The 25,033-nt window shown below is 39.3% G+C and overlaps 1 protein-coding gene across 7 annotated transcripts in view; it reads right to left on the bottom strand.

The window, feature by feature from the left end:
- The window catches only part of SDK1 (sidekick cell adhesion molecule 1), a 388,222-nt gene that overhangs the window by 256,583 nt on the left and 106,606 nt on the right, over positions 1-25,033 (bottom strand). For all 7 annotated transcript variants that reach the window (XM_032125651.1, XM_032125653.1, XM_032125655.1 and 4 more), the window contains 3 exons: positions 23,103-23,262; positions 17,500-17,606; positions 13,348-13,495 (listed from right to left, as the gene is read on the bottom strand). In XM_032125651.1, coding sequence (XP_031981542.1) covers positions 13,348-13,495; positions 17,500-17,606; positions 23,103-23,262 — 415 coding nt within the window. The remainder of the gene's footprint in view (positions 1-13,347; positions 13,496-17,499; positions 17,607-23,102; positions 23,263-25,033) is intronic.

The raw sequence follows: 25,033 nt of genomic DNA, 5'->3' as shown, positions 1-25,033 counted from the left end.
TTCTGACAGAAATGAAGGTGTTTCCTCAGAGGTGAGCTGCTGTTATAGCACCTGGGATGAATTCCTCTCCTCAGAATACAGAACCAACCAGAAAATTTGGGTCCTGTGACTCTGCTTGCTGCAACGCTCCACACATTGAGAACATTTCTCTGGAAGCTTCGAATTACCATGGAATTCTTCTTGGGGATTTTTTTGTGCCACTGATTAAAGATAATCACGAGAAGAAAACTATGGCTACTAATTGTTGAAATTGTAAGAGAATATATTGAGATGATTATCGACTTAATGAAGCTGGCATTGAAATACATTTTCCTGATCTGCTTACTCTGTGTACTGTCTCCTAACTGGATAATACTCTGTGATTTACTCAGCCTCAGTAAATAACAGACTGATCTCTCTTGTTTGCAAATGACAGCAAACATAGTTCCAGGAAAAATCATAAAACAAACAAGCACAACGTGCAATGCAAGTATCAACCATTTCGGGCTCCGTGAAAATAAGCTTTGTAGAGAAATGCTTGTTTCAACATACTTCAACTTGATGCCAATTACAAATCTCATTCTGAGTTATTTTACTAATTAAAAATAGTATAGGGTGAAAATCTTACATTCATGTCTTTTTTTTCTAGTGCAAATCCACACAGATTGAGTAACAAAGCTAAGTTATGTGCACCTTCTGAGGAGGAAAAACTAAAATGATCAGTGAAAGCAGTCCAGCCCTTCCCCTAATTTCAGTCAAGGTTATTATCCCTGAACAAGTTTTTGAAAGCCTTTTTTATGATTTGCTTCTATTTACTCTGTTCATTGAGAAGAACCTTTTTTCCACTGAAGGAGCACAGAGGGAAGACTGGTTGGGTTGGGTTTCCTCCCCCCACTCTAGCAGGACTATTCAAAATTCTGTCTGTGAACATCCACTCTTCTACTACATGAATTTATTCCAGCTTCACTTCTCATCTTCCCAATACAAGCCCTCCTTTCCAGGCTCTGGAAATTTTGCAGCATCCATCTCAAGCCACTTCTGATTCTTTCATGGATAGAAGATCACCCTCGCAAGAAAAAGCAGCCCTAGTTCTGCACTGTGAGGGTTTCCAGTGTGAGGATGAAGCGTGAATCCAAAGCATTTCCAAGTGCCTCCCAGAGTTTATCAGGCAGCTGTGATCTTATGATCCAACTAACCAGGATTAGTTGTTCTTTAAACAAACGAAATGTAGCAGATATTACTCTTGTGGGACAAATGATCTGTCAGTAACAAACACAGATGATGTAAAAAGTTAATGTTGTTCTTCATTTCCACAGTGTATACAGAAGAAATTAACTCTTGAGTTCCACAGATGATCAGTCTGTAGCAATACTTGGTGTAAATTTAAAATTAATTATGTTCTAAATGCTGTACACATATTAACTAATTAATCTCACAAAATGTGAAATAGATTTGTAGGCATTAGCATATGCCCTGAAGCATGAGATTTCATTACCTTTACCATTATTTCAGCTTTCAGAAAGATAAGTGTGCACGGCAACGCAGAATGATCCAAAGGAAAAAGAGGTGGTTACCTGCACCCAGAGCATTTGATTTGAAAACCTTCCAGGAGCTGCAATATTCCAAAGCTTGAGTGCAAACACACAAATGAACATTTATGTAAATCCACTGAACACATCACTGGTACAACTCATGGTAAAATACCCCAAACAAACCAAAACCCAAACCCCAGATAATCTCCTTCTGTCATTCATGATGCAGACCCTGTGCTCGATTTGGAAGAATAAGAGGAGCCATTCACACACCGAAATGGCTCAGGACAATTCTGATGTGAATCAGAGGGCAGCCAGATCTTCTGTGATCCTCTGTAATGGTTAAAAGATTGAAGCACAAAGAGCTTCTTAAGTGTGACTCTATTAAAGGAGCAGGAACTGTTGGAACAGAAAACAAACGTCAAAGGGAGAGGGTGCACCTTCAAAGCTCCCTCAATGAACTCAAAGATGTAAATTTAAAAACTTATTAAAATACTAGATTTTATATTAGCATTTATAAAGCACAAGCCCAGAGTCCTTTTCATAATTCTGGTAAATCCCTTTTGCAATTTAATAAAAAAAGAGATTCAACATTTGCATCTGAGGAACGACCCAATGGATTTTTTTTTTTATAAGATCTGCATGTGAGTAAAAACTGCAGGGAAAGCACTTTGATGTGATACAAAGGGAGGTTTTATCACTATGTTATTTCAGAGGTGTAAATGAAGTATTAGGAAATGAAAAAGTTGAAATTCTTAGGAATTCACCTGGCAGCTGGCTGGGTACCTCGGATCTGTTGCTGTGCTCTTTGACTGTTTTACACGGTGCAGGTGCTCTTTACCCTCACAAGTTACAGAAAAACCAAAGTGCACCAACAGAATGAGTTGTCTTTGCTCTTGGTGTAGAGCAATCCATCTGTGCCATCTCAAACAAACCTATCAAACGAGCAAAAATGTGCTGCATTTGATGAAAATGAGTATTTTTCTACAGAAATTAATAAAATTCACACCTAACAGTCACTGGATGTGTTAGAGCAGATTAAGTGAATATCCCATGGAGCACATCAGGTTTCAGAGGAGCTGACAGCATTCAGACACCCCACAATTCACTGACAGAAACCTCCCAGCAAGGAAAAGAGAACTCTAAAAGCTGATCATCAATCAGAAATTTTCAGACTGATAAAATAATTTTGCTTAAATAATTCAAAAATTCAGGCATGATGTGCAGACCCCTTATCCATCCAGCATCACCTTAAAGGTTTCATGAGAAAAAGCAAAGTGTATTTTACACACTCCATTTTCTGCTTTATGCTCGGGAGCTTCTTTTCTACCCAGGAATTTTTTTGTGAATAACAGTGGCTTCCCAAAGAGACAAGAGGATGACAACTGGAATTGTACCTTTATGAATCTTGATTAGTGAACCTTCAGCACCATAAAGTCTTTTATTTAGTGAAATTAGCACTGACAGCTATGGATTAGAAGCTATCAGGCATTCTAATATTAAAGCAACACTTCTCTTTATTTCTCTGAAACAAGAAAGTTTTGCCAACTCCCTGTTTTAATAAAATTATGAGTGACATATTAGTTTATTTCTTGTGTTAGAATATTTCAATCACCAACATACAATAAAGACCTATTTACAGGATTTCCTCAAGGTATTTTCATTGCTTCTTCTAAAATAAATTAAAAATTCCTTAAAATCAGTTCGTTTACTCTTCAAATAATGCCATTAAAACAAGAGTTGGGTGTAGTCAGTACCAGATCTAAATCTCAGCAAAGCAGCTGCACAATATTCTCTGCTCTCACCCTCTTGCTGTGCACCCTCAGCCATTTCTTACCAGTTATTTATCATCCCCCTTGTGCAGCAGGTTTTTAACTACATGAGTGCAGAAAAATCCATCTGTGTGAAAATATAGCTTGAATTGCTCATAATTATGCTAAACATGAATAAATTATTGATAAATACTCTGACACAAAGATGTGAGGGCAGACATTTTGTTTAGAAAGTGGGTTTTGTGGTAAATACTGCACCAGTGATTACATGATCTGAGATCAGCCCTGTGAAAGCCCAGAAAGAAGCAAGAACTGAGAATTTTCAAGGCACTTCCATGAACCTCCTTCCAGGTTAGACCTGGGACAGAAAGAGTTTGTGGCAAGGGACACAACCAAAGATACAAAGACTCACAAGAATTGCAGCAGAATTCGGAATTCTTTTATTGTGGGATCACCCAACAAACCAGGGAACAGAGCCACTTTATTAAAGAACAGTTGATTTATCTGAACTTAACCAAAATCCAGGGCTTTAGGAGCTGGCAGAGATAGGCAGTGGTTTTGCCATATTCTGCAGTAGCTTCATGAGATGCTTCATGTTAGTGGAAATTCCTTAGAGATTATTTGGAAGCCTGGGAAAATCAGCATTTCTCCCCTTGTACCTCAACACTCGATGGAGACTCGAACAGTCCCCTCTCTCCCCCTGTTTTGCAAGACAAATCATCTTCAGTTTAGTTTCAGCATGTTTATTAGTAAATATGATTGATTTTGCCCCAAAATGCTTCCTTGTAAGCCAACTTCCCCCTGTGTTGATAAGAACTGTACTAGAAGATGGGAGAAGGTGAGGGTTGGTTGTTTGATGTAAGGTCTGATAGGAAAGCAGCTTTTCAAGATTTGAGATTTGTCTTAAATGGCTGCCTCACTTCTCAACCAAAATAATACCAAACTCCAGAATAATGATTTCCAGTCTAAAGCAGTTGGAAGAAAAGAAATAAAGCTGATACATATTCATATCAATACTATATTCAATTAGTTGCCCGGTTACTCTCTTTGATACTGAAATACTCCACACAAATCTACAGCAAAACAGCGTTTTCAAATTCACACTGCTACTCCTGGCTGATTTAACCAATGGGGTCTATAAATAGTGGTGAAACAGCAAGAATTAGGAGAATCTGAGCTCTGGAGCAGAAAGATGAGCTGCAAGCTTGGGGAAATGGTTATTCTGGGGCAAAAAGTGTGGAGGAAATCAGACTTTGGAAAGCAGAAACTCTGGGATAAGACTACCAAGGGACAATACTGCACCTGAAAAGTGGGAGCCTCCACCTATTTTTAGTCCCCTCAGGGCAGGGCATTTTTCTGTTCTTTTTTGTCACAGCCCTAGTTAAAATAATAGTAAAGACACTTGATGGAAACAACCAATATTGACTGCATATGATGGAAATTACTGACATTTCCCTCTCCTCCATCATAACATTTCTGCTAAGTTGTGAAAAATATGAATAAAGACATAAATGCATTAAAATTAAATGTACATAGAATTTTAGAAGTGTATTATGAGGTTGTTGCTGCAATATCTGTTGGGTAAACAGAAAATGCAGCTGTCTAACAACAGCCATTGAAACGTGTAAGTATCCCAATAAACTCTGCTTCTTGAGGCTGCTGAGGCCAGTTTCAGTTCCCATGGAAACAGATGATGGATTGCCAAAAATGAGATTTGATGTTTTAAAATAATCAGTGATTTGAACTAGTGATTACTATGAAAGTATTGCAGTCCTCTTGCAGTGAGGAGGTTTTATGCAGGGAGCAGGGAAGGAACACATGGCAGCTGGCAGGCAGCAGCAGAGTTGTTAAATTCTTGCAAATGGTGGTGGTTGCTGAATGACAACAGCAAATGCAGTTTCTTGAAAAATCATTGAGTAAAATCTAGCAAAACCCTATTTTATAAAGTGATTAGGCTTTGAGGTTTTAGAAAAAAATACAAAAAATGTGGTTGAACAGCCCTCAGATGCAATGCTTTCAAGTGCTTTTCCTAAATAAGGTCACCTTTAGACCTCAGTTCTGAGAATTCAAGGAGCCAGGCACATTCAAGCTAGAAATTGCTGGATATTTGTTCTCCTGTGTTATTTCTCAATGACACATTAGGTCCTGATTCTACAAATAAGCCACAACAAACAGAAATAAAATGATGGCAACATTCAGTTTTCCGGAGATTGGAGGGGAGTTCTAGGGGGGACACAGGTCTGGGATGGATCAGTGGCAGTACAGGGGGGGTTGCTGGGAGTTTGGGTTGAGAAGCTCAGCAAGATTTTTTTGGGAAGAAACTAAAGAAGAGTGAGGGCCACGCTCCTGGGCCACTGACACTCCTGAGAGGTGAGGGAAGGAAAAGATTTCCTCCAGCATTTCCACTCCTTAGCCTTTCCCTTTGCCCCTGCTATGATGAAAAGCAGGTTGATTTATTCCACTCTTTCCCCACTCAAGTGGCAGGAATTTAGAGAGGAAAACAAAGAGAGGGAAGCTGAGCAAGTGGTGGCTGTGCTCACCCCAATAAACAGGTGCCTTGCTTGTCTGTGTCTAGAGTTGGTCCTTTCATGTAAAACAAGGGATTTGTGTAATACATAAAAATAGCCACTGGTGTGTATTAAGAAATAAAAGGTAGCACTAACAAGGAACAGACAAATAGATTTCATATAAATTTTGGCAGAATTCGACTGTTTTCTCACTTCCAACTGTAAGATGCCTCTGCAAAGTTTCACCAGAGCCAAAAATGCCTCCACTCACACCGACCAGACTGACCCACGCAACACATTTGCAATGTATTTAAATTCATTTGGAACCTGTTTGGTGAAGGCCAAGCACAAAGCAGCTCCACTCACAACTCTGGGCACCTGGGATAAGGCACAGGCTGCCAGCTCTTGCCTCTCTCTGCAGCACTAATTAATGTAAAACTGCTCCACATTTGCCCCCATGTAGCAAATTCTTTAAATTCAAGTTGAATCCTGTTAAGGAAATAGACTTGATGCAAATCAACCACAAAAGCCACAATACATCCCCAGAGTGCCAGGTTCTGTGGTTTGGGGTTTTTTTTTGTTTCCGGAATCACACAGCAGTTTTCACTATAAAAGTAAATCTGCCAAAATGAAAGGCTTTTAAAGTATTCCACATAAACCTGTATCTTAAAGTTACAAACTTATATGTCTTAGCACCTTTTCACATCACATAAAAATCCACTGGAATCATAAGGCAAGACAGAATTTGTCCTTTCCTGCATAGAAAGAAAATTAACAATCCTTTGTAGTACAGAGTCAGAAGTACAGACAGACACATTTTACTTCAGTCAGTTTTGATTAATAAAAGTTGATTGGTAAACATTAGACATTACCTTTTGCTATATTTGATAAGTCACAAGCATTTTGCATCTATTTCCATAAAAGCAGAGATATATGAGGGGCCATAGGAGATAAACTGTTCCTGGGGATTTGTGAACAATTGCCACTTTTTAAGCATAAAGCAATAGTTTTCTTTTGCATGTTTGCTCTTAAGAATGACTGCGACACTTTTAAATAGTCTTATCTTGGCTGCATATTAAAATATTTCCATTTGTAGGCAGAGTAGTTCAAAGATTGACAGAAAAATGGTTTTCCACAAAAGCACATTAGTTATTAAAGGATTATATTCATGATTTGTCCCTAATAGCATCTTTAGCTCTCATTAGAAAATGCATCAGATGCAAAAAGTGAGCCTCAGAATACAATGACAGTGAGTCTTCATATTTACCCACCTCTAGATTGAGGATGGTTTTTAAAAAATAGTACATAGTTCACTTTCAAAAAGTAATGCTATTAACACTTCTTTCACAGTCCATATTTTCTCTCTGAAAGTACATTTGTCCCCAGAAAGCAACAAATTCATAAATCAATTTCTACTGCAAGCTGTGATAAGTAAATCATACTTAGAGCAAAAAAGGTTTCCTTCTAGTGACACTTCCATTGTCTTTGTTTTACAAATTCCAAACCTATGATTAATAAGGGTAGGAGCACATAAAATTATTTTGTTCTTTATATGTGATCATCAAAGGGAAAAACAATATCCAACAGTCAGATTTTCCTTTTAGACAGTGATCTTTGAAGTTTTATTGAAATTTACAGCTGCTGAAGATTGTCCTGAAAGATACTGTGAGCAGCTGAGGCCCATTAAAATACAGTGTTAGTTCCAAGCATCCACTTTTTTCTAGCAAAAAAATATGGATTTTACAGTGCTACCGTAATGGCAGCAACTTCCCCTGGCTTACGAAAAAAAAATATATTACAAAACCCTCTGTGGTTTGTGGTCCAAATCTGTAATGAAACATATTGATCAAATCCCAAAATGTGCCTCTCATCTCATCAGCCCAAGTGCCTCTCCTGGGAAGAATCCCCTTCCAAATGAGCCTTGCTAAAAGGCATTTTCCTTGGCAGCAATGTTTTCTTTCTGCTGTCCCTCTCCCACCTCCAAGGGGCTGCGTTGCTCCCACCCACTCTGCACTCAGCATCCCACGGTCCCCAGGTTCCACCTCAGCCTTCCTCCCCCTCATCAAACCAACACACAGTTTCACCTGACAAGCTGAGAGGTCTGAATAAATTAATTTCTGAAACATATGTTTAAAACCTGCAGCAAACAAATCATGAGCAGAGAGGAAAGCAGTGAGGTTGGATCTAGACGAGTCAAACAGCTTTGGGAAATAATCCTGGGATTTGCTTCCCCTGGGGTGCTGCTGTTTCCCTCTGCTGAGCACAGCACACGGTGATACCCACAGCAGCCCCTGACAGACAACAACGCTCACACAGCCCCTGACAGCGCCAGGACTCCTCAAACTGAGCACTCTGAGAGATGATGGGAGATTTCCCTACAGTCCTTCATATCCATCCAGGCCTTGGGGATAACAGTGAAACTCGATGGAAGATGATTCCTGGCACTGCCTGCTCCTCCAAACTGAACTTACTCAATGCAGAAGTTTGGTTAAATAAATTAATTCCAGGGTGGTGATGGATTTTATTTAAGGGAATAATTTAATTCTACCAAATATTTTTCTTTTCTTTTAATGCGGAGCCTGGGAAAGGTACATACAGATAAACCCAATATTACAGGGGTTTTTCACATCTCTTACTGCTGCGAGATGTCACTCCATAATGTCAGCAGACAAGAGATCTACAAATTTTTATTTTTTAAATTATTGCTTAGGTAATACATTGCACAGTTGACAGTCTCTGAATTTATTGTTCAGTAATGATAATTATCACAATCTTAATGAAAGTATTATCCAGTGTATGCGAAAAGTAATTATGTGCAACTAGCTTAAGTTGGATGACAGGCTTGTATTTGCAGAGGAATGCACTGTGCCAGTAGAACTTCTCACAGAAAAATGAAGTGGTGTTTGTTTTAAAGTGAAAAATATATACATGGCACATTAAGTCATCTGCTATCATCAAAGCAAAACCTAAGCTAATGCTATTATCAGCCCCAAATTTGATCTATTATTCCGAGATACTTTAATTTTTCTCATCTTTTAAAGCCTACTTAGCTACAGCTACTTTTTTTTTGAGGATGCCATTAATATGTTTACAATTTTACTTTGAAAAATGTCTAATAAATTTGCACCAGCTTTGCTTATTTGCAAGATTTTGTGAGTGTTCAAAACCACAACAAGTCATATGAGACAGTTGCTTGTGCTTAATGTATTTTCATTTCCACAATCTGCCAGCAGCTTCAGTCTCTAAGAGTTAATAATGACCAAATACATCCAAAAATGAATTGATCTGAGTGCCAAACACAGATTTTAACCCATGTGTACCTAAAGGCAATGCAATTCAGCATCCCTGCCTAGTGGGATGAAGTGCATCTGTGAACTCTTTTGGTTCCTCAGGAGTTAATTAAGTGACTAAATGTCCATCCTGCTGAAAGGGACACCCCAGAAGTGCCTTTATACACCAAAAAATGAACTCTCCAGTTTTGTGTCAGACATAATTCCACTATCAAAAGACATGAGTTAATATTCACCTAACTGCAGCTTACATGGAGAAAAGCAGTTTCACTGTAAGGAAGTTAATGAAGACAGCAATAATGTCTGCATAGAAGTTTTCCTCTTAAAGAAAGTGAGTTAAATGAATTGATGGCTGGAATGAACCTTTTCTCTGAAAAGTGCTTCACTTAGAGAAAGGTAAAAAATCCTCTAAGAGTATTAAGAATTTAATTCCTCAATGCCGCAAGTGAAAGACAATTGCAGACCTTGATGGTGCTACTGTCCTTTGTGCCTCTCCAAGGTACTGTTTGTGCTCGTGTAAAGAAAGTTAAATGTGCTTTGCTTTTAAGCCTGATGAAGTACAGCCAGGCAAGGCAAGCTGAATACTTGACAGCCCAGAGTAGCAATTTCTTTTGATGCAGTCACCTTTAGAGAGTTGCTGGTTTTGGTAAGATGTGCAGGGAAACAGGCAAAATCATCCCATCAGTCAAGACCCTAGTGCAGCTGAAACTCCACATCTCTCTGCTGGTATATTTGGAAATGAATCTGTCTGGGTGCAATGTGAAGTCTCTTCTAGAACTTCTTGGGGAATGTAGAATAATAAGAAACAGCTCAAACCCTAAATCTTCTCCTTGCTCATTTTCTCCTGTTCTTGATCTTTTGGTCTTCCTCTCCAATTCTCCACTTCATACGTTTCAAGCATGTACAGAGCTTCTTTCTATTCAAGAAACACCTCTTGAAAATACCAGGCTAAGGCTTTGGTGACAGAGAATGCATAAAAACCAAAATGAATGTACACCCACACTGCACTAAGCGAGGGGGGAGGATGACAGTGATTTTTAGGACTTAAATTTTTAAACACACACCATCATGTCCCACTGACTCTGCTGCAGATTTGTTAGTTGCCTTAAGTCACAACCCCAGGAGTATGTGCAGGCCATTTGTTTCACATTTTTATATTATACAGGGATTTGTTGACTTTACATGCCCACTCATTTAAGAGCAACTTGTCATCCTATTCCTCTTTTTATCTGGAGGCTTTAACAAAATATTACAACACCATTAGAATAGGTACTAATATGTGGTTGTTTGCTGCAAAATTCCACCACGAGTAACACCAGCAGTTAAATTAAATAGAGGATGCAGTTTGAAAAAAATTGCCTGGGTCCCAAAGGAAACTTTTTCCCAGAAAATGTCACAGCCATGCACACCCTCAGAGCAGGATTTACCATCCTGCCTAAAAAGAGGTGAAACCAAAGCTACCCACTGAATCTTTTCTCCCCCCCATCCTGAAAAACTGACAAGGGCACGCAGTGACAGGACAAGGGGGAATAGTTTTAAACTAAAAGAGGGTGGATGTAGGGAAGAAATTTTTCCTGATGAGGGTGGTGAGGCCATGGCACAGGCTGCCCAGAGATGCTGAACAGCTGGCAGAGCCCCTCCCCATAAGGGTCCTAAATACTGGTACACAGTAAAAGAGAAATATATCAGCATTTACTACCTTAAACCTGCTAGGGAAACCTTACTGCAGAGCCAATTAAATGACATTTCCTGAAACATCTTAAGAATTTCTGACTTTTTATTCTCAGAATTGGTGTTACTTTTGATCTTTTGTACCTCTCACCTAAGGACAACTCTGTTCCCACATCAGTGAGATGAATCCATGCCAGAGCAGCTCTGTGCACACAAACATAAGATTATTTTTATGGCATAAAGTGGTGCAGTGTTAAGTACATGTAAATTAAGGCTTTTGCATGAGAAAGGCTTAACTTGATCAACCATTTGACTGAATTTTGCCATAACCACCACTGTTCTCCCTCTTTTTGGCACTGTTTATGTCCTCACACCTTGTGCACCACAGCAATGTCACTCCCAGAAATCATTATTACAGCTGACACATGAAATTATGGCTGATTGATTCAGCCAAATCATTGTAAGCTTGTTTAAGAACATTAAAAAAGCTTTATATTGATTTAGCAATATAAGGTACTTTTAATCAGATTAAAGAGCATCGTACAAGGTGGTTGTATCAATTTCCCTGATCAGTTTAGCAGGAGATCCAGTGAGATTGATGCATCAGCCTAACTGGATCACTGGCTAAACTGATCAGGGAAATTGCTACCTCCTGGTGCACAAAAAACAGTGAAATGCACAACTTGTTCCACAGGTAAGAAACAGCTCCCATAAGATATTTCTACATTTCTCACAGTTTTATATGCATCCTCTCCACATGTCAGCTTCCCTATATTTATAGGGCTGCCATATTTACTTTCCAAATTTAACAGACAGCAAGATGTGAGTGGATGCTCCCTGTTTTTTTCAGTATTTTGAGACCTACTGCACACAGAGTGCCCTGATGATTGGTATGTGTACCATAAATCTGTCACTTGCTGAACTTACCAGACTCACTATGCACTATCTATCAAACTTCCAAGAAGGTTCACACTTCCAACATGGGTATTTCAACTGCAGAAGCACTCACAGATTCCTACACAGGCCAGACAAATGTCCTCAAATGTTCCTTTTAGACAAAATTTCTGACCAGGGAGTGGAATTTATATGGAAAGCTTGGGGCGTATTTCACCCCTGCTGCAGCCTGTGTTGCAGTTCTCCCATTTGTAAGCATGACCACATAGTTACAGGTGATTTTACCCCAGCAATCCCAACAGGGTAAGGGCAAGAGTAAAGCACAGCAGGTGAAAATCAGGATCTTTATGTTATTAAATACATGACATATGCAGCTCTACTTGCAATTTTCCTAAACTGTAAGAGAACTCAGGCAAATCTCATTTTCAGGCACTGCAGCCTTGCCTTGGTCACTCTGCTCTGTCCCCTGTGAGGGTTCCCAGGAAGCTCTCAGACACCAGGATAACAAGGCCTTGTCACCACCTGCAAATTTCTGATTGGCATATTCTCAGCATCAACAACACAAAATTTGTAATGTGGCAGAAGTGGAGGAAGTAGATCCTTAATGGTTAATAACTCAGGATTTGTTACTTAGCTCTCTTCAAGAGATTGCCCAGGAACCCATTGTTTCATCTTCCAGCTGTTTCTCATCAAATTACTATTAAATTATTCATAAATTATTACACAGTTTCTTCACATCCCTGCAATACTAATTTTAACAGTTTCAAAGCTACTGTAATACCAGCTTTCAGGTTTCAAAAAGGCACATAAGCAGCAATAAAATATACTGCACAGATTACCAAAATCCAAATTCAAGAGAAGTTTTCCCTTTCTAATATGAACTCTAAAGCCTCAGCAGCCCTGGAACACAGAAATATCCCATTACCATCACTTGCTAGCACATCTATCCCTTTGAACACATAAAAATGTAATGCACAGTTAAAAACTAACTAGCAACATTCCTGGCATTTCAACAGCTTTCTAATAAATGAGACAAGATTTAATCCACATTTTTTAATGTTACAGCCAAGCCCTTCAGTCTCTGAATGAAACTGTGCAGATAAAAACATGGGATGGCTTCATAACTGTTTCAGAAAAGGATAAATGAGCACACCTTGAGATAATAACTAATCAAAGTGCAAATACTGTGTCGTTAGGGGTGAGCTGCTAATTAGTAAAAAAGAAATAAAACTGTCATTGTAGGCTAAAAATTAATGAAAAGAATAAACAATATCTGGAATTTTATTGTGAGGAAAATAGTACTAAGCATAACTGCAACACAACCCCACGGATTCCTATATTAAAATAAAAAAGCCTCAGAATTCATTAGGTTAGTGCACTCAAGTAAACGTAATTGAGAGATGAACATTTCCTTTCTCAAAATGTATCATGGAAATGAGTAGCGTGAAGGAAGCGCAGACATTCTGCAAATCCAGCCCCTTATGCTGCACCAGCACCATTAAAACCACATGAATTATTTTGTCAAACTGCTTTAGAAGTTCAGAGACGGTCTTAAAATAGTAATTTATCTCAAACTTAGTATGAACACAACTACTTTATTCTCTTTAAACCTTAATTAGTGTACTTAAAATGTAAGCTGTGTTATCAAATATAATTAATCATATTTTAGGGTGGGTGTATTTTGAGCTTTAAACTGACTTACATTCTGCTGCTTGGTATGATCTTGTGCCCGTCTCTAAACCACGTCACTTGGGGCCTTGGATGGCTGAGGATGTGTGGGAAATTCAGAACTGCAGCCTGTCCTTCAGTCACTGCTTTTCTCTGGTCTGTGTCCATGAAATCTCCCATGTCTGCAAAGAAAAAAATAAGAAGTTTTGTCTTTCTCCCTATTTCTTTCCAGGGGACAGAGAAATCACCGTGTTTCCCAACAGCCACTGGCACTGATATTTACTCGTGGGACACTGTGGATCATGGGACAGCTTGGATTTTGATTTATAGGGGCAGATGAACACAAGGCATGAAGGAAACCCCAGTGCTGCTGCTGCACACAGGCAGAGCATCCATGAGCAGCCCTGTGTGGCCCCTGTGTTCTTGGGCAGTAACTGAGGGATTTCAGTGAAAATGACATTTTAATGGAGGTTTGTTTGCTTTGGTTTTTTGTTTGGTTGGGTTGTTTGCTTTTTTTTAATCCTTAACAATAAAAAAGAAACCCCTGAAATGCAAAGGGATGCTCATGGTGTACAAAAATGCGTCCATTTTTTGGTCACCTTTTATTTTTATCCACAGCTACACAGACAGACAAGCAGCTCTTCCACTGCAGCCAGGCCAGTGGAGAGTCAGACCTAAGCAAAGATCCCAAAAGGATCCTGGAACCCCAAGGCCACAGTCATGCTGGAGGCTGTCAGCTCTGCTGGCACGACACTCCCAAGCCATTAGTGCATCCCTAATGTTAGAGAGCAGCTTTTAACAAAAATGTTAATGGAAGAAATGAAACTACCCTTGCAGAACCTCTGCCTCTGCAGGCTTTATTTCACAGGCAAGTTCAGGTATCTGGGGAGACCTTGGAAAAATTCAGTGAATGTCTTTTCCTTGTTTTCCCATTGCCTTTTGTACCACATTCTTATCCATTAAAATAAACAGGGCTGTTGGCTCTTACTTCTTCACCCTCCAAAGAACTTCTCTGCATTTTAATTTGATTTAAACTAGGAAACTGACACACAGAGAACTATTCCAGCTCCTGTCACTGAATTCCCTTTTCTTTTAAAGGACAAGAGGGTTCTCTACAATTTCTGTGCTGCAGAGAAGGATGCAAAAGACACAGAGAGGAGAAGACTACTATCAGGTCTGTGAATGGCAGGAGATGAGAAGAGACAGAACAAGAGCAGAAATTAAAAACACATGGTATTTTAAAGAAGCTTTAATCATCTTTGTGATTTTCAAGTTATTTATTCAGACATAATCAGCATTGTACTTCCTCTGCTGCTCCAGATTCCTTACAACTGTAATCAGATCAGCTACTTGAAAAGAAATTTCAAACTGCGGAGGTGGATCTAATTAACTTCACTGTCGTATGATTATTTTAGTTTCCACAATCCAAGAGTTTTTAAGCCCATCCTGTAATTAAGATTTACTCAGCAGTTTTCTCGCAAAGATCTGTTCCCATTCAGTTAAGTAATATGTTAGCATGTGTCGAGAATATTTTTTAAATTATTTAACAAGTTCCCTGCTACTTCAGATATCTAGGACATGGAAAATACCTCAGATCTTTCTCAGTGCCATTATAATTACACCTTTCAATTTTTCACTAGAGATCTTGAGTTGAAGTGTATTGGGAAGCATCCTCTACTCACTGGCAAAAATAGATCATTTCTTGTGAATCCTTCTGAGTTAAATGTCTTAACATTTAATTCCCCATAAGTTTTGATGAGTTGCTATGATGATTTTAGAAACCCCTTGGGATGTTGCTTTCTGATAGGTTTTGGAGAATAACCAAAAAATAATGTATGATAAAATATCAGGAACTTCATTATATCCATACACAGCTTAAATCAATTAATTTAAATCAAAAATATTAAACCACAGAAAACAATCATGTGGCTTCAGTAGCTACCCTGGGTGAAGGGGAAAGAGGGTATTCAGAACTTGTAGAACACTTTCATCTGCAGGAATAAGGTGCAAATCTGACTGGCAATTTCACTATAGAAGCCATTCATGTCGCAAAGGCTCAAGACCAAAGATCTCCCAAGTCACACAGGATCTGGTTTGCTTTGCCTCAATGTCTCTGTCAGTGAAAATAAACGAATAAATGAACTGATAAATAGACTGCTTAATTCAGGCAGATTTAAGAGAGGACCTTTTAGCCTCATTCAGCAATGCAGGTCTACAAATTAAATGGAAGGAAAACTAAAACTGAAGTAAAGTGAACAATTGCACTTCTTACTCTCTCCAGAACAGCAACACACACACACAAACCAGCCTGGAGAGACAAAACTCTGCATTGCAAACCTTCCCCTCCTTCAGAGGGGAGTAAAGCTGTCATTTCAGGAGACAGAATTCTTGAGCAGAAGAATCAAGGAAAAGTATTCCTGTGTCTCCTTCTCACTATTGTTCCCACAAGGACTTCTCAGGAATTGCTCCCTGCACTGTGCCAGTATTACTGCTGGCATAGCTGGGTAGGGAGCTGGGCAGGGAGGAGCTGGGGGAGAACTCCTTCAACAGCCCAGCGAAACAACTGTTGCTCTTTTCGAAATTTTGGAGAAGTCTCCCAGGCCACAGCTGCACAAACACATTTTCCTGCTGAGCCTAAAGGGAGAGAGCTCTACTGCTGTGCAGGAGCAGCAATGATTAGTGGGATGCAGGAGGAAATGGGCACATTTTTCCCTGGGACTGCTACCAAAGCCTTTGTCCCCTGAAACCACATCTGGAGATGCAACTTCCAGAGGCATCCAGGCTCCTCCAAGGGCTCAGTGCTGCACAAGGAAAGGCATCTCACCCTCACGTTTCCCTGCTAAATCCCCTGCTCACCCCACACCTCACTCAAAGTTCTGTTCACTCACACCAGCTTTCAGTAGAACCTCTGGGACCTGACAGAATTCACTAAAACTGCAGGGGGATATTTGGAACAGGACTTGCAAGGCTCTGACCCAGGTCAGAGTGAGCCCACGGTCAGTAGACAGCAGGGACACAAGGGCTGGCAGAGGTCAGGGAAGGAAAACACCATTTTAGCAGCAGTTTATTTTTACTTTAGCTCCCAGCAGCTCCAAAACAATAGAGAGACCAAACATCAAATTACTGATATTACTGACATTACAGATATAGTAACAAAATCCACTGTAATGCAGTAAACTGATGGACATGATAGCAAAGCTTACATAATACCATTTGCAACTGGTTTTATTTTAAAACACAGGAAATTCCATGTAATTTCCCTCATTGACATAGTGATTAACTTGAATCAGTTCCTTCAAATTGGGTATCTAATAAATAATTCAATTTCTCTAAATTCCACTTATCAAGTGACATTTACTACTACTGAATTTCCAGTTGCTGACCCTGAGGAGAGATCTGATCCATGTATGAGATTTCTTAGGCACAGAAAACAAATCTGTCTCTTTTAAAATTTCTTTTATGCTTTTACTATGGAAAAAGAATAAGGCTTAATTTTATTATTATTTCCAAAAAAGTTATTCGAACTGTATTTTCTATCCATTAACTGAAAAAAAGGAAATCAAGAGTGTATGATAATTTCTTATGTCACATTCACTAACACAAACTCCTGAGAAAACCAACTTAACCTTTCCAAATGGCAGCTGGATTTCAAAAATCCTGCACAGTCCAAACTGAAGTGCTGCAAACATTGGGAGGGTTTGCTTCAGAAAGGGGTTGAGAACAGAATTTTAAAGTTTTGTTGTGAAACTGCTGATTTTGTATCACGAAGATTATGACCTGAAATCTTCCTGGTGCCATCCCCACCATCCCATTCCCTTTCAGATGCTGCTGCTTTCCTCTGGACTTTTTGTTGTTGTTGTTGTTGTTTTGATTGATAGTTCTGTGCTGCATGGCCTTCCTTAATCCCTGTGTATTCAGGGTGAGCTATAACAGTTCCCTCATGTTACAGATATCTCCAAACAATCTCATTTTCATGGCTTTGAACAGCTCAAAGTCTCAGTGTTGCACTGCTCTGAGCTGCTTCCCAGATGATAGCTGACGTATGAAACTTCTTGTGCGGCAATATTTAAAAATTTGTTAAATACGACATCCAACACCTGTTCAGACTAACAAATGTTATCATACATTGGGGTTTTTACCCAAAAAGAAGCTAATGAGCACAGAGTGACCCCCCCCTCAGACATACATGCCACTTGGACTTGAGATCTCCTCTGCAGCAGTGCCCCCATCCTGTTCCGCACGATGCACTGGTAGAAGCCAGCATCAGCCCTCTGCAGAGCTGGGATGATGTACCTACGAGGCAAAAGGTACAGTCAGAGACCACTTCTTCCTATTTTACACTTTGTCTTAAATGCTTATTGTATTTTACTTGCAAGCAGTGCAATCTCAGGTCTTTGGTTACAGTATTGTCTGTTCTATCCAGATTTTTAAAAAACGGCTAACAAGAAATGCATTAAATACCCTTGAATCTCAAGTTCTGCATAAGATAAATGCCAAGTATAGCAAAAATTCACATGAAAGACAGACTTAAATTTTTTCCCCTAGTTTTCTGTACCCTCATTCATAAGGCAAAGCAGGTAAATAGTTCAGAGGAGCCACAAGAAGACTAAGTGTGGGTATCAGGAAGACTTGCAAGAAATACCAAAGCTTTCCAATGAAATCTCCACTGTGTGACCACTGAAACTCAGAGGAACCCTGGAACTGCCACCGTGGGCTGTACATTGTGTTTGCTCTGCCCTCAAACAGACACTTGGTCCACTAATCTCACCTTCCTCATTCAGCTACATCTGATTGCTCAACATGAAAATGAGCTGATAGGCACAGTTTTAATGGGAATAAAACACATGAATAATAGAGATAATCCTGCATTAAACAAACATTAATCACAAGCGCATATTCCCCCAGTCACCTTCAGGAGATATTATGGCAGGATTAATGAAAGTCTTTATGGAAGATAAGGAAAACTGCTGAATTTTAATCTTCAAAATTTAATTCCACTAAAAGAAAACATTTCTTCTTAGACTCAAATATACTGTGCACACCCACCTGCAGAGCTTAATATCTGGACAGGATCAGGGAGCGTAAAACAAAGGAGGCAGAAGATTCTGGTGTGATGAATGCAGGCTGCAATCACAAAATGCACCCCTGCAAATGGGTCCCACCACCAAACACAGGGAGCTAAACCAGAGCCATGGCCAAGCTTTAGGAACCCCTGGGATTTCCAGAATCCCCTGGCTGCCCATGGATACGAGCTGTGACTACTGTGACCTCCTCTGGTCACTGCTGTGACCTCCCCAGAGCCAGCAGCATGTTCCCTCCTGTGGCTGCGGCAATTGGCACCGGGAAGAAAAGAAAGATCCCAATCTGTGCTCTGTGTGGGAGTCACAGCAATCCCAGCACACAAATAATGACTCTGAACCAGGAATGTTGTTGCCTCTTGCCTGACGAGCCTCACCACGGGGAATGGAGTGAGAAAACAGGTGAAAATACAAGGCAGAGGATAGAAATGAATAGGACAGAAGGACTCTCTAGTTCCCTGGAAAATAATTTCCTTCTCTGCCAGGCAGAAGATTGTTATAAAACATCATTATAAAAAAAGAAAAAATAAACTGAAGACTCTGACAAATATTGAAAATTAATTTTTACAGTTCTTCTTACCCAATAGTTATACATTAACAATCTTTCTTCCTCCCATAAAGATTTAGTGTCCTACTTGACTAACACTTATTGCATTGGCTTTTCTATTAAATAAAGCCAAAATTAAAGGCTTCTTTCCTGAGTAGTCATCGGTACTAGGACAGTAATGCAGAGTTAGTTTTGCTGCCACCAGGACAAAACAAATCAATTAGATCAGAAGTGTCCTACTTTGGTTTTCTTTTCTGACTTATTAAAGTTTCAGCAGGAAACATTCTTAACATGTTGCCTGAAGAAATGAAAATCTTTTAAAAATTTACAGTGAAAATCCCATCTACCTTGGAAATTCCAAGGCAGCCAAAACCTAGAGCAGCTGGATTCTCAGTGGACCTACTGGGTATAATGTGCAGGTACAGCAAGCAAAATTAGAAGGATTAAATAACAGAAGCAAAAAAAAAGAGATAGGACGTGTTTATACCGTGTGAAACTAACTTGAAAATTGCAAACCTGGGCAAGGGATAAATATTAATGGAATTCCTGATTCTGTGTTTACAATTTTAAACAGTCTTTATGCACCTCATATGTCTTATTATTTTTTAAAAACCCACTTTTCTATCGACCTAACAGTCATAATACTGCTTTTAAAGTGCTATGCTTTCCCCATTCCACTTGTTTTCTGATCTGCAAGAAGGGATATAAATAGTGCTTTCTAAGCTCTAAATAATACTTTCTTCCCCAGAATGAGTTGAAATCGAAGGTTAAAACAATTCCTTACAGTGACAAGACATAATTTTACTTTATTTTTGTCTACACTCAAACTCTGAAGATAGATCTTGCCATGGTAGAGATGCCAGGAGGCTCCTTGAGGTTTCTGGGGATGTCTGCAAGGACTTTGGAAAGTCAGCCCCGACTTTTTCCTCATTTTGAATGGCACAGCCAACCAGAACCTGGCATTTGGGAAGTTTCTGCAGAGAGATGGGAAGTGACAAGCGGAAAAGAGGAGCTTCAAGGGGAGTCTCCCTGAGCGTGATGTGCTCCATCACCCCTCTGCAATGAGTTTCAGGAGGGAGTGGCATCAGCCACCTAAGGAGGAATCCCAGCTAACTCTTACAGCTCACTCCTAATTTAAAATTTAAACTCTCATTTTAATTTTAAATGCCCTAAGAGTTAAAAGCGAAGCTATAGGCTACGGGATTTAATAGTCATAATTATGGATACAGAATTAAAGGTAAATGTATTTTATTAGATATTCATGTTACTTTTTCATCTACTCAAGCTTTTTAACAAAAGACTTATACATCAATTTAATCTAATTTTGATGTAATTTTTTTAATACAGAATCAGAATTAAAATCTGTCCAATGTTAAAAACATAATAATCAGATACTTTTAAGTAATTTGGTTGGAACAGTATGGCTGCTTAGACATAACCTTAGTTTCTTAAATTCCAATAAATCAATTTATTCAGGCCACAAAAGCAAATATGGAAGACACACCTGGTCCAGAACTTAATTCAAAAGAAAACAAAGGGAAAAAAAAAAAAAAAAAAAAAAAAAGAAGAAAACAGAAAAAAGACACTGCCTGAACACTAAAGTCTCCAAACTTACAGACAGAACCAAAACTGCTCCTGCAGTCAGCAGCATTGATTTGTTTTCATAACGTGTATCTCAGATCACAAAGAACTTATAAGGTTGTTTTATAGATTCTTAACACAAAGTAGTGTATGCACAGTCACTGTAAAAGGCAGGCTGTGCACACAGCCAGCTTCGTTAGACAAAGACAAGCGGCTCCTCCAGGGTCACCAATGTCACAATGCAAAGACTCCAATTAGTTCTTTACTCACTTGGGGTGTTATGATAATATATTTTCAGCCTGTTACAATATAGACATTACTTTAACTGAGACACACTAAGTAATATCAATTACCAAAAATCTTTGATTGATGATTCAAATTGCAGCAGAAGTCACTTACTCAGGGAAGAGTCGTGCATTTAAACAGTCTATTTACCCAAGAGAACTGCACAGCAAACTGTTATGGGGTCAAAGGTTAAATCTTGCAACTGGAATTTTTATGTCTGAGCACATCTTTCTTTTGCTTTCATTCATCCTATTGCACCTATGCCATTTTTTTGGAAGCTTAAAGTTTTGCATTTCTATAGAATCAAAATCCTGTTTAGCTGATCTCTGACTGTGGTGTAGCAGTAAGGATGCAATTTCTAAATTAATATTTTCTATCAATGTTATTTTATTATCATAAACCAGCAGCTTCCTCTGCACCAGATCTTTTAATTAGAAACAGAAATAAGAACAATACAAAACCCGCAGAATTAATAAATATGGTTTGAATAATGACCTGACATTCACAAGAATAAATTAAATGCAATGCTAAGAAACAAGGGACTGACTGCAGGTATGTGCATACACAGCTTGGGAAAGGTGTTCCAATAACTGATTCCAGCTCACACTGCCATACACAGTAAAAGTCCAGTTTTGTATTAGGATGTCCACTTGTTTAAGAAATACCACGGCATTCTGATCTTATTTCAAAATGTCACACATCCTGACTCAGGTTTCTCCTAATACCATGAAATGTCAGTCTCCCAGTACCTAGCACATTTGCAGGGCTGGAGTTGTAACCTTTGCTTGCTGTTCATTCCATGTTCATGTGTTTGTCCTCCCACATAATTTTTCCTCCTACTCTCTCAGCATCTTACATGGTCAAGGGCTGCTGTCAGCTCCTTCTACCAAGCCACTACAACTGACTCTGCTGTTGATGATCAAAACAAGTGGCATTTGCACAAAGCGATGCTCAAACATTCTGTGATTTGTTGTGTTGTTAGAGATCTTTTCATTTCCTAGAAAGTATTCACAAATCTCCTCTTTATGTGCATGTGGCTCGAAATCCACGTCCCAAAGGCTTGAGAACAGCAACCATTAATAGATGCAGGGACTCAGCACTAAGAGGGGTCATCCAAATCCAAAGTCTTGCTTTTCTAGGTAACTTCATATAAATCTAAATGTTTAGGTTTAAACAGTTGCTAAATACCTTAAATGCTAAACGACCCCCAAAAGTTTTAGAAAGTCATTTAAGGGAATTTTTCTCTACTGCTTTGTAAAGGTAAATAGCATCAAAAATAAAATTTTGAAAACCTTTGAGAAAAGTAATTATGGAACTTATCTTGTGTAACAACATAGAACTTTTATATAATTATCTGCATTTTTATGCCAACTTAGAGTGTAATTTCACACACAATTTTCCCCTGCCTTAGGCCATGTATCCCAAAAATGCAGTATTTAGCTTGGTTTGCAAAAGGTACAGGTGTTGTACACAGGCTCCCTCTGCCACATACCCACCCCTCACAACTTCTGAACTCACCTGGCAATTTCTACAAAATTTGAAAGCATCGAGTTAAGTTGCATAAAAATTAAATTTCCGTAAGGTTACAGAAATATCCATTTGCATGAAGAAAACCCAGTTAATCCTCCCACATTACAGAAAAGCAGACAAAACTTGGCTGTCTGACACGTTGATACTTGGCCAGCCATGTGCTGCCTATCAACAGGAATGAGCTCTGATAAGCCACACTGTGGTTTTTCTCCTGTTTGATGGAATGTCTGTGGGATGGGGAGGGAGGCAGGAAGGAGGTCCTGGGGGTAAACTGCACAATCATTAAAGAGCAGTTCGTTAAACTATCAGCTCCATTTTGGCATTCTTAGAATTGAAACAGAAAGTTCTGTGTGGAATTTAAGACAGACCACATTCCTCTAGATCTGATTGAGATGAACAGTCCCAGGGAGCTCGGCTCTGTTCAAGGATGAGTTCACACATCATATGTAACATTTAGCTAAGGAATGTGCCTCCTATTTATCGCAAACACAGGTAAAAGTTACATCTCCAGCAAAAGGCACTTTTGGTACTTAAAAATTCCATGTTAGCACCCATGCTTTGAAGCATCAAATCTCCTTTTTAACAAAGGAATCTCATCTCATCTCATCTGTTTACAAAGCCCACTCTTCTTTCATAATAAACCCCGACCGTTCCTGTGTCTGTACCTACAAAGCTGTTTGAGGCATTGGGAAATTGAGGGGGTTGGGTTTGGTTTGGGGTTGTTTTGCAATTACACTTGGAGAAGGTGATTCTATAGATGTGATTTACTTGTATTCACTGGAGTAGGAGGTTATTTCACTGTTGTTGTGCAACCACTTGAATTCCAAGGGCCAGCTGCCTTCGGCAAGGCACGTAAGGACCAGGCGGTTTCCTTCCAGGTGGATCTGGGGCAAGCCTGGTTCTGTCTTGAAGAATGGTGCAACATCCCCTGAAATACAAAGGAAAAAAATGGGTTTGGAGGCTACTTGAGAAAATGTAAGGGAAAATTACCGATATTTAGCTCATTTCTTCTCAACATGGCCATCGTAAAACAAGAAACAACATGATTCAGTTAAGGCTTGCACTGGTACTTTCGAAACTAAGCTTTTTTTTTAGGGGCTGAATTACCAAGATCTTGATAAACTTTGTCCTTGCTCGCTCAGACAAGCTTTTGTCCATGTTTACTCTTTCTCCATATGAGAATTCCAATATTGTCTGCTGTGGCAGGCAGTGAACAGCCCTATTGGCTTTTTTTCCCCCCCCCTTCTCCTTTCTGAGGATTAAATCCACTCAAAGCTTTTTTTTCTTTTTTTTCTTTTTTTTATTTCTTGAATAGAAACCAGAAGAGTAATCTTGGATAGAAATTATTATCACAGCAGGAAAAGTCTCAGGGTAAATGAAGATTCTTGATAGGGAAAAGAATTTAGAAAAAAACCACCTCAAAAGTTTAATGTGTTTTTCAATGTTCTTGCCAACCAAAATATGTTGAATTATATTACCTGAAGCTACTAGCACATTTTGAATTAAGGTACTTCAGTAATATGCAAGGGTCACATGTACTCTCAAACCCTTATGTATCACAAATAAAACACTCCAAGCAGCAAAATTTTTGGTGGTTAAATTGCCAAAGCTCTGCTCAAATACAGATTGATTCTGAGTCCACACCTGCTGGAGATCTACGCCAGTCACCTCTGGAAGATGAAGGTTTTCACACTTCATAAGTCAAATTTCTACTTGCAACTATAGAGGAACTACAGGCTTAATTTTAGAAGCTTATCAATACCTTCTATACCCAAAATTTACAGAATGGCCTCAGTTGGAAGGGAGGCCAGTTCCAGTTCCACCCCCTGCCATGGGCAGGGACACCTTCCACTATCCCAGGTTGCTCCATCCAACCTGGCCTGCAACACTTCCAGGATTTTATGATTATACATAAAACATAGAAGTTATATTGAAAGTCAGAAATTTAATACAAAATATGAATAATATTCAGTAGGTAGAGAATACTGAGCTCTGCTTTAAAGAGTGCAGGGGGTGTGAGGGTACTTTATACATAAAATACAGAAAAAACCCAAGATATACAAATGTTGTCCCAGTGCAAGTAATGTTTCAATTAAACTGCAAACCTTCCTTCCAGAATTTATTTTATACAGGCTCAGGCATTTTTATACTTGCTATTTAAAGAGTTTAACCTATATTTTACAGTTTGGAGGGAAGTGCCCTCATGCACTATTCAAGGCTGGCAGGAATTTCTGAACCCACAGGTCCCAGAATCACTGATAGCCCCAGGACACTCCCAGGAGCTCAGGGCAAGGGGTGCCGGTGGTGGCTTCCCAGTGAGCCTGGTTCCACTGGGGTTCACAGCCCAGCCTGGGGATATCAGCATCTCCCAGCCTTTATCTTTCACTTTGCCTCTGCTCAGGGAATTTTTGTGACTTGGCAGAGCACATGGCAGCACAGACTCGTTATTAAAGGGTGCTGGGGCAGAGCTGGGCTCCAGCTGAGTGTGGCCAGGGAGCCTCAGGCCCACTGGGGCCAAAGGATCTCCTGCAATGGGCTATAAATCAGCCAGAGCTCCCCACTCAGCTGATGAGTTGGATTGACAAATTGACTCCTGAGTTTTTAGATTTTAACTTCAGAAACACAGTCATTTATGCAGAAAGAAAAAGCACATAATCTTAAAGCAATGCTTATAAACTATCGCATAAAATCCGATCTAA

Source organism: Corvus moneduloides, chromosome 16, assembly GCF_009650955.1.
Source record: "Corvus moneduloides isolate bCorMon1 chromosome 16, bCorMon1.pri, whole genome shotgun sequence".
NCBI classification, from domain to species: Eukaryota; Metazoa; Chordata; class Aves; order Passeriformes; family Corvidae; genus Corvus; species Corvus moneduloides.
Note: the sequence above shows the minus strand (reverse complement) of the source record. Positions and strands in the feature narration are given on the sequence as shown.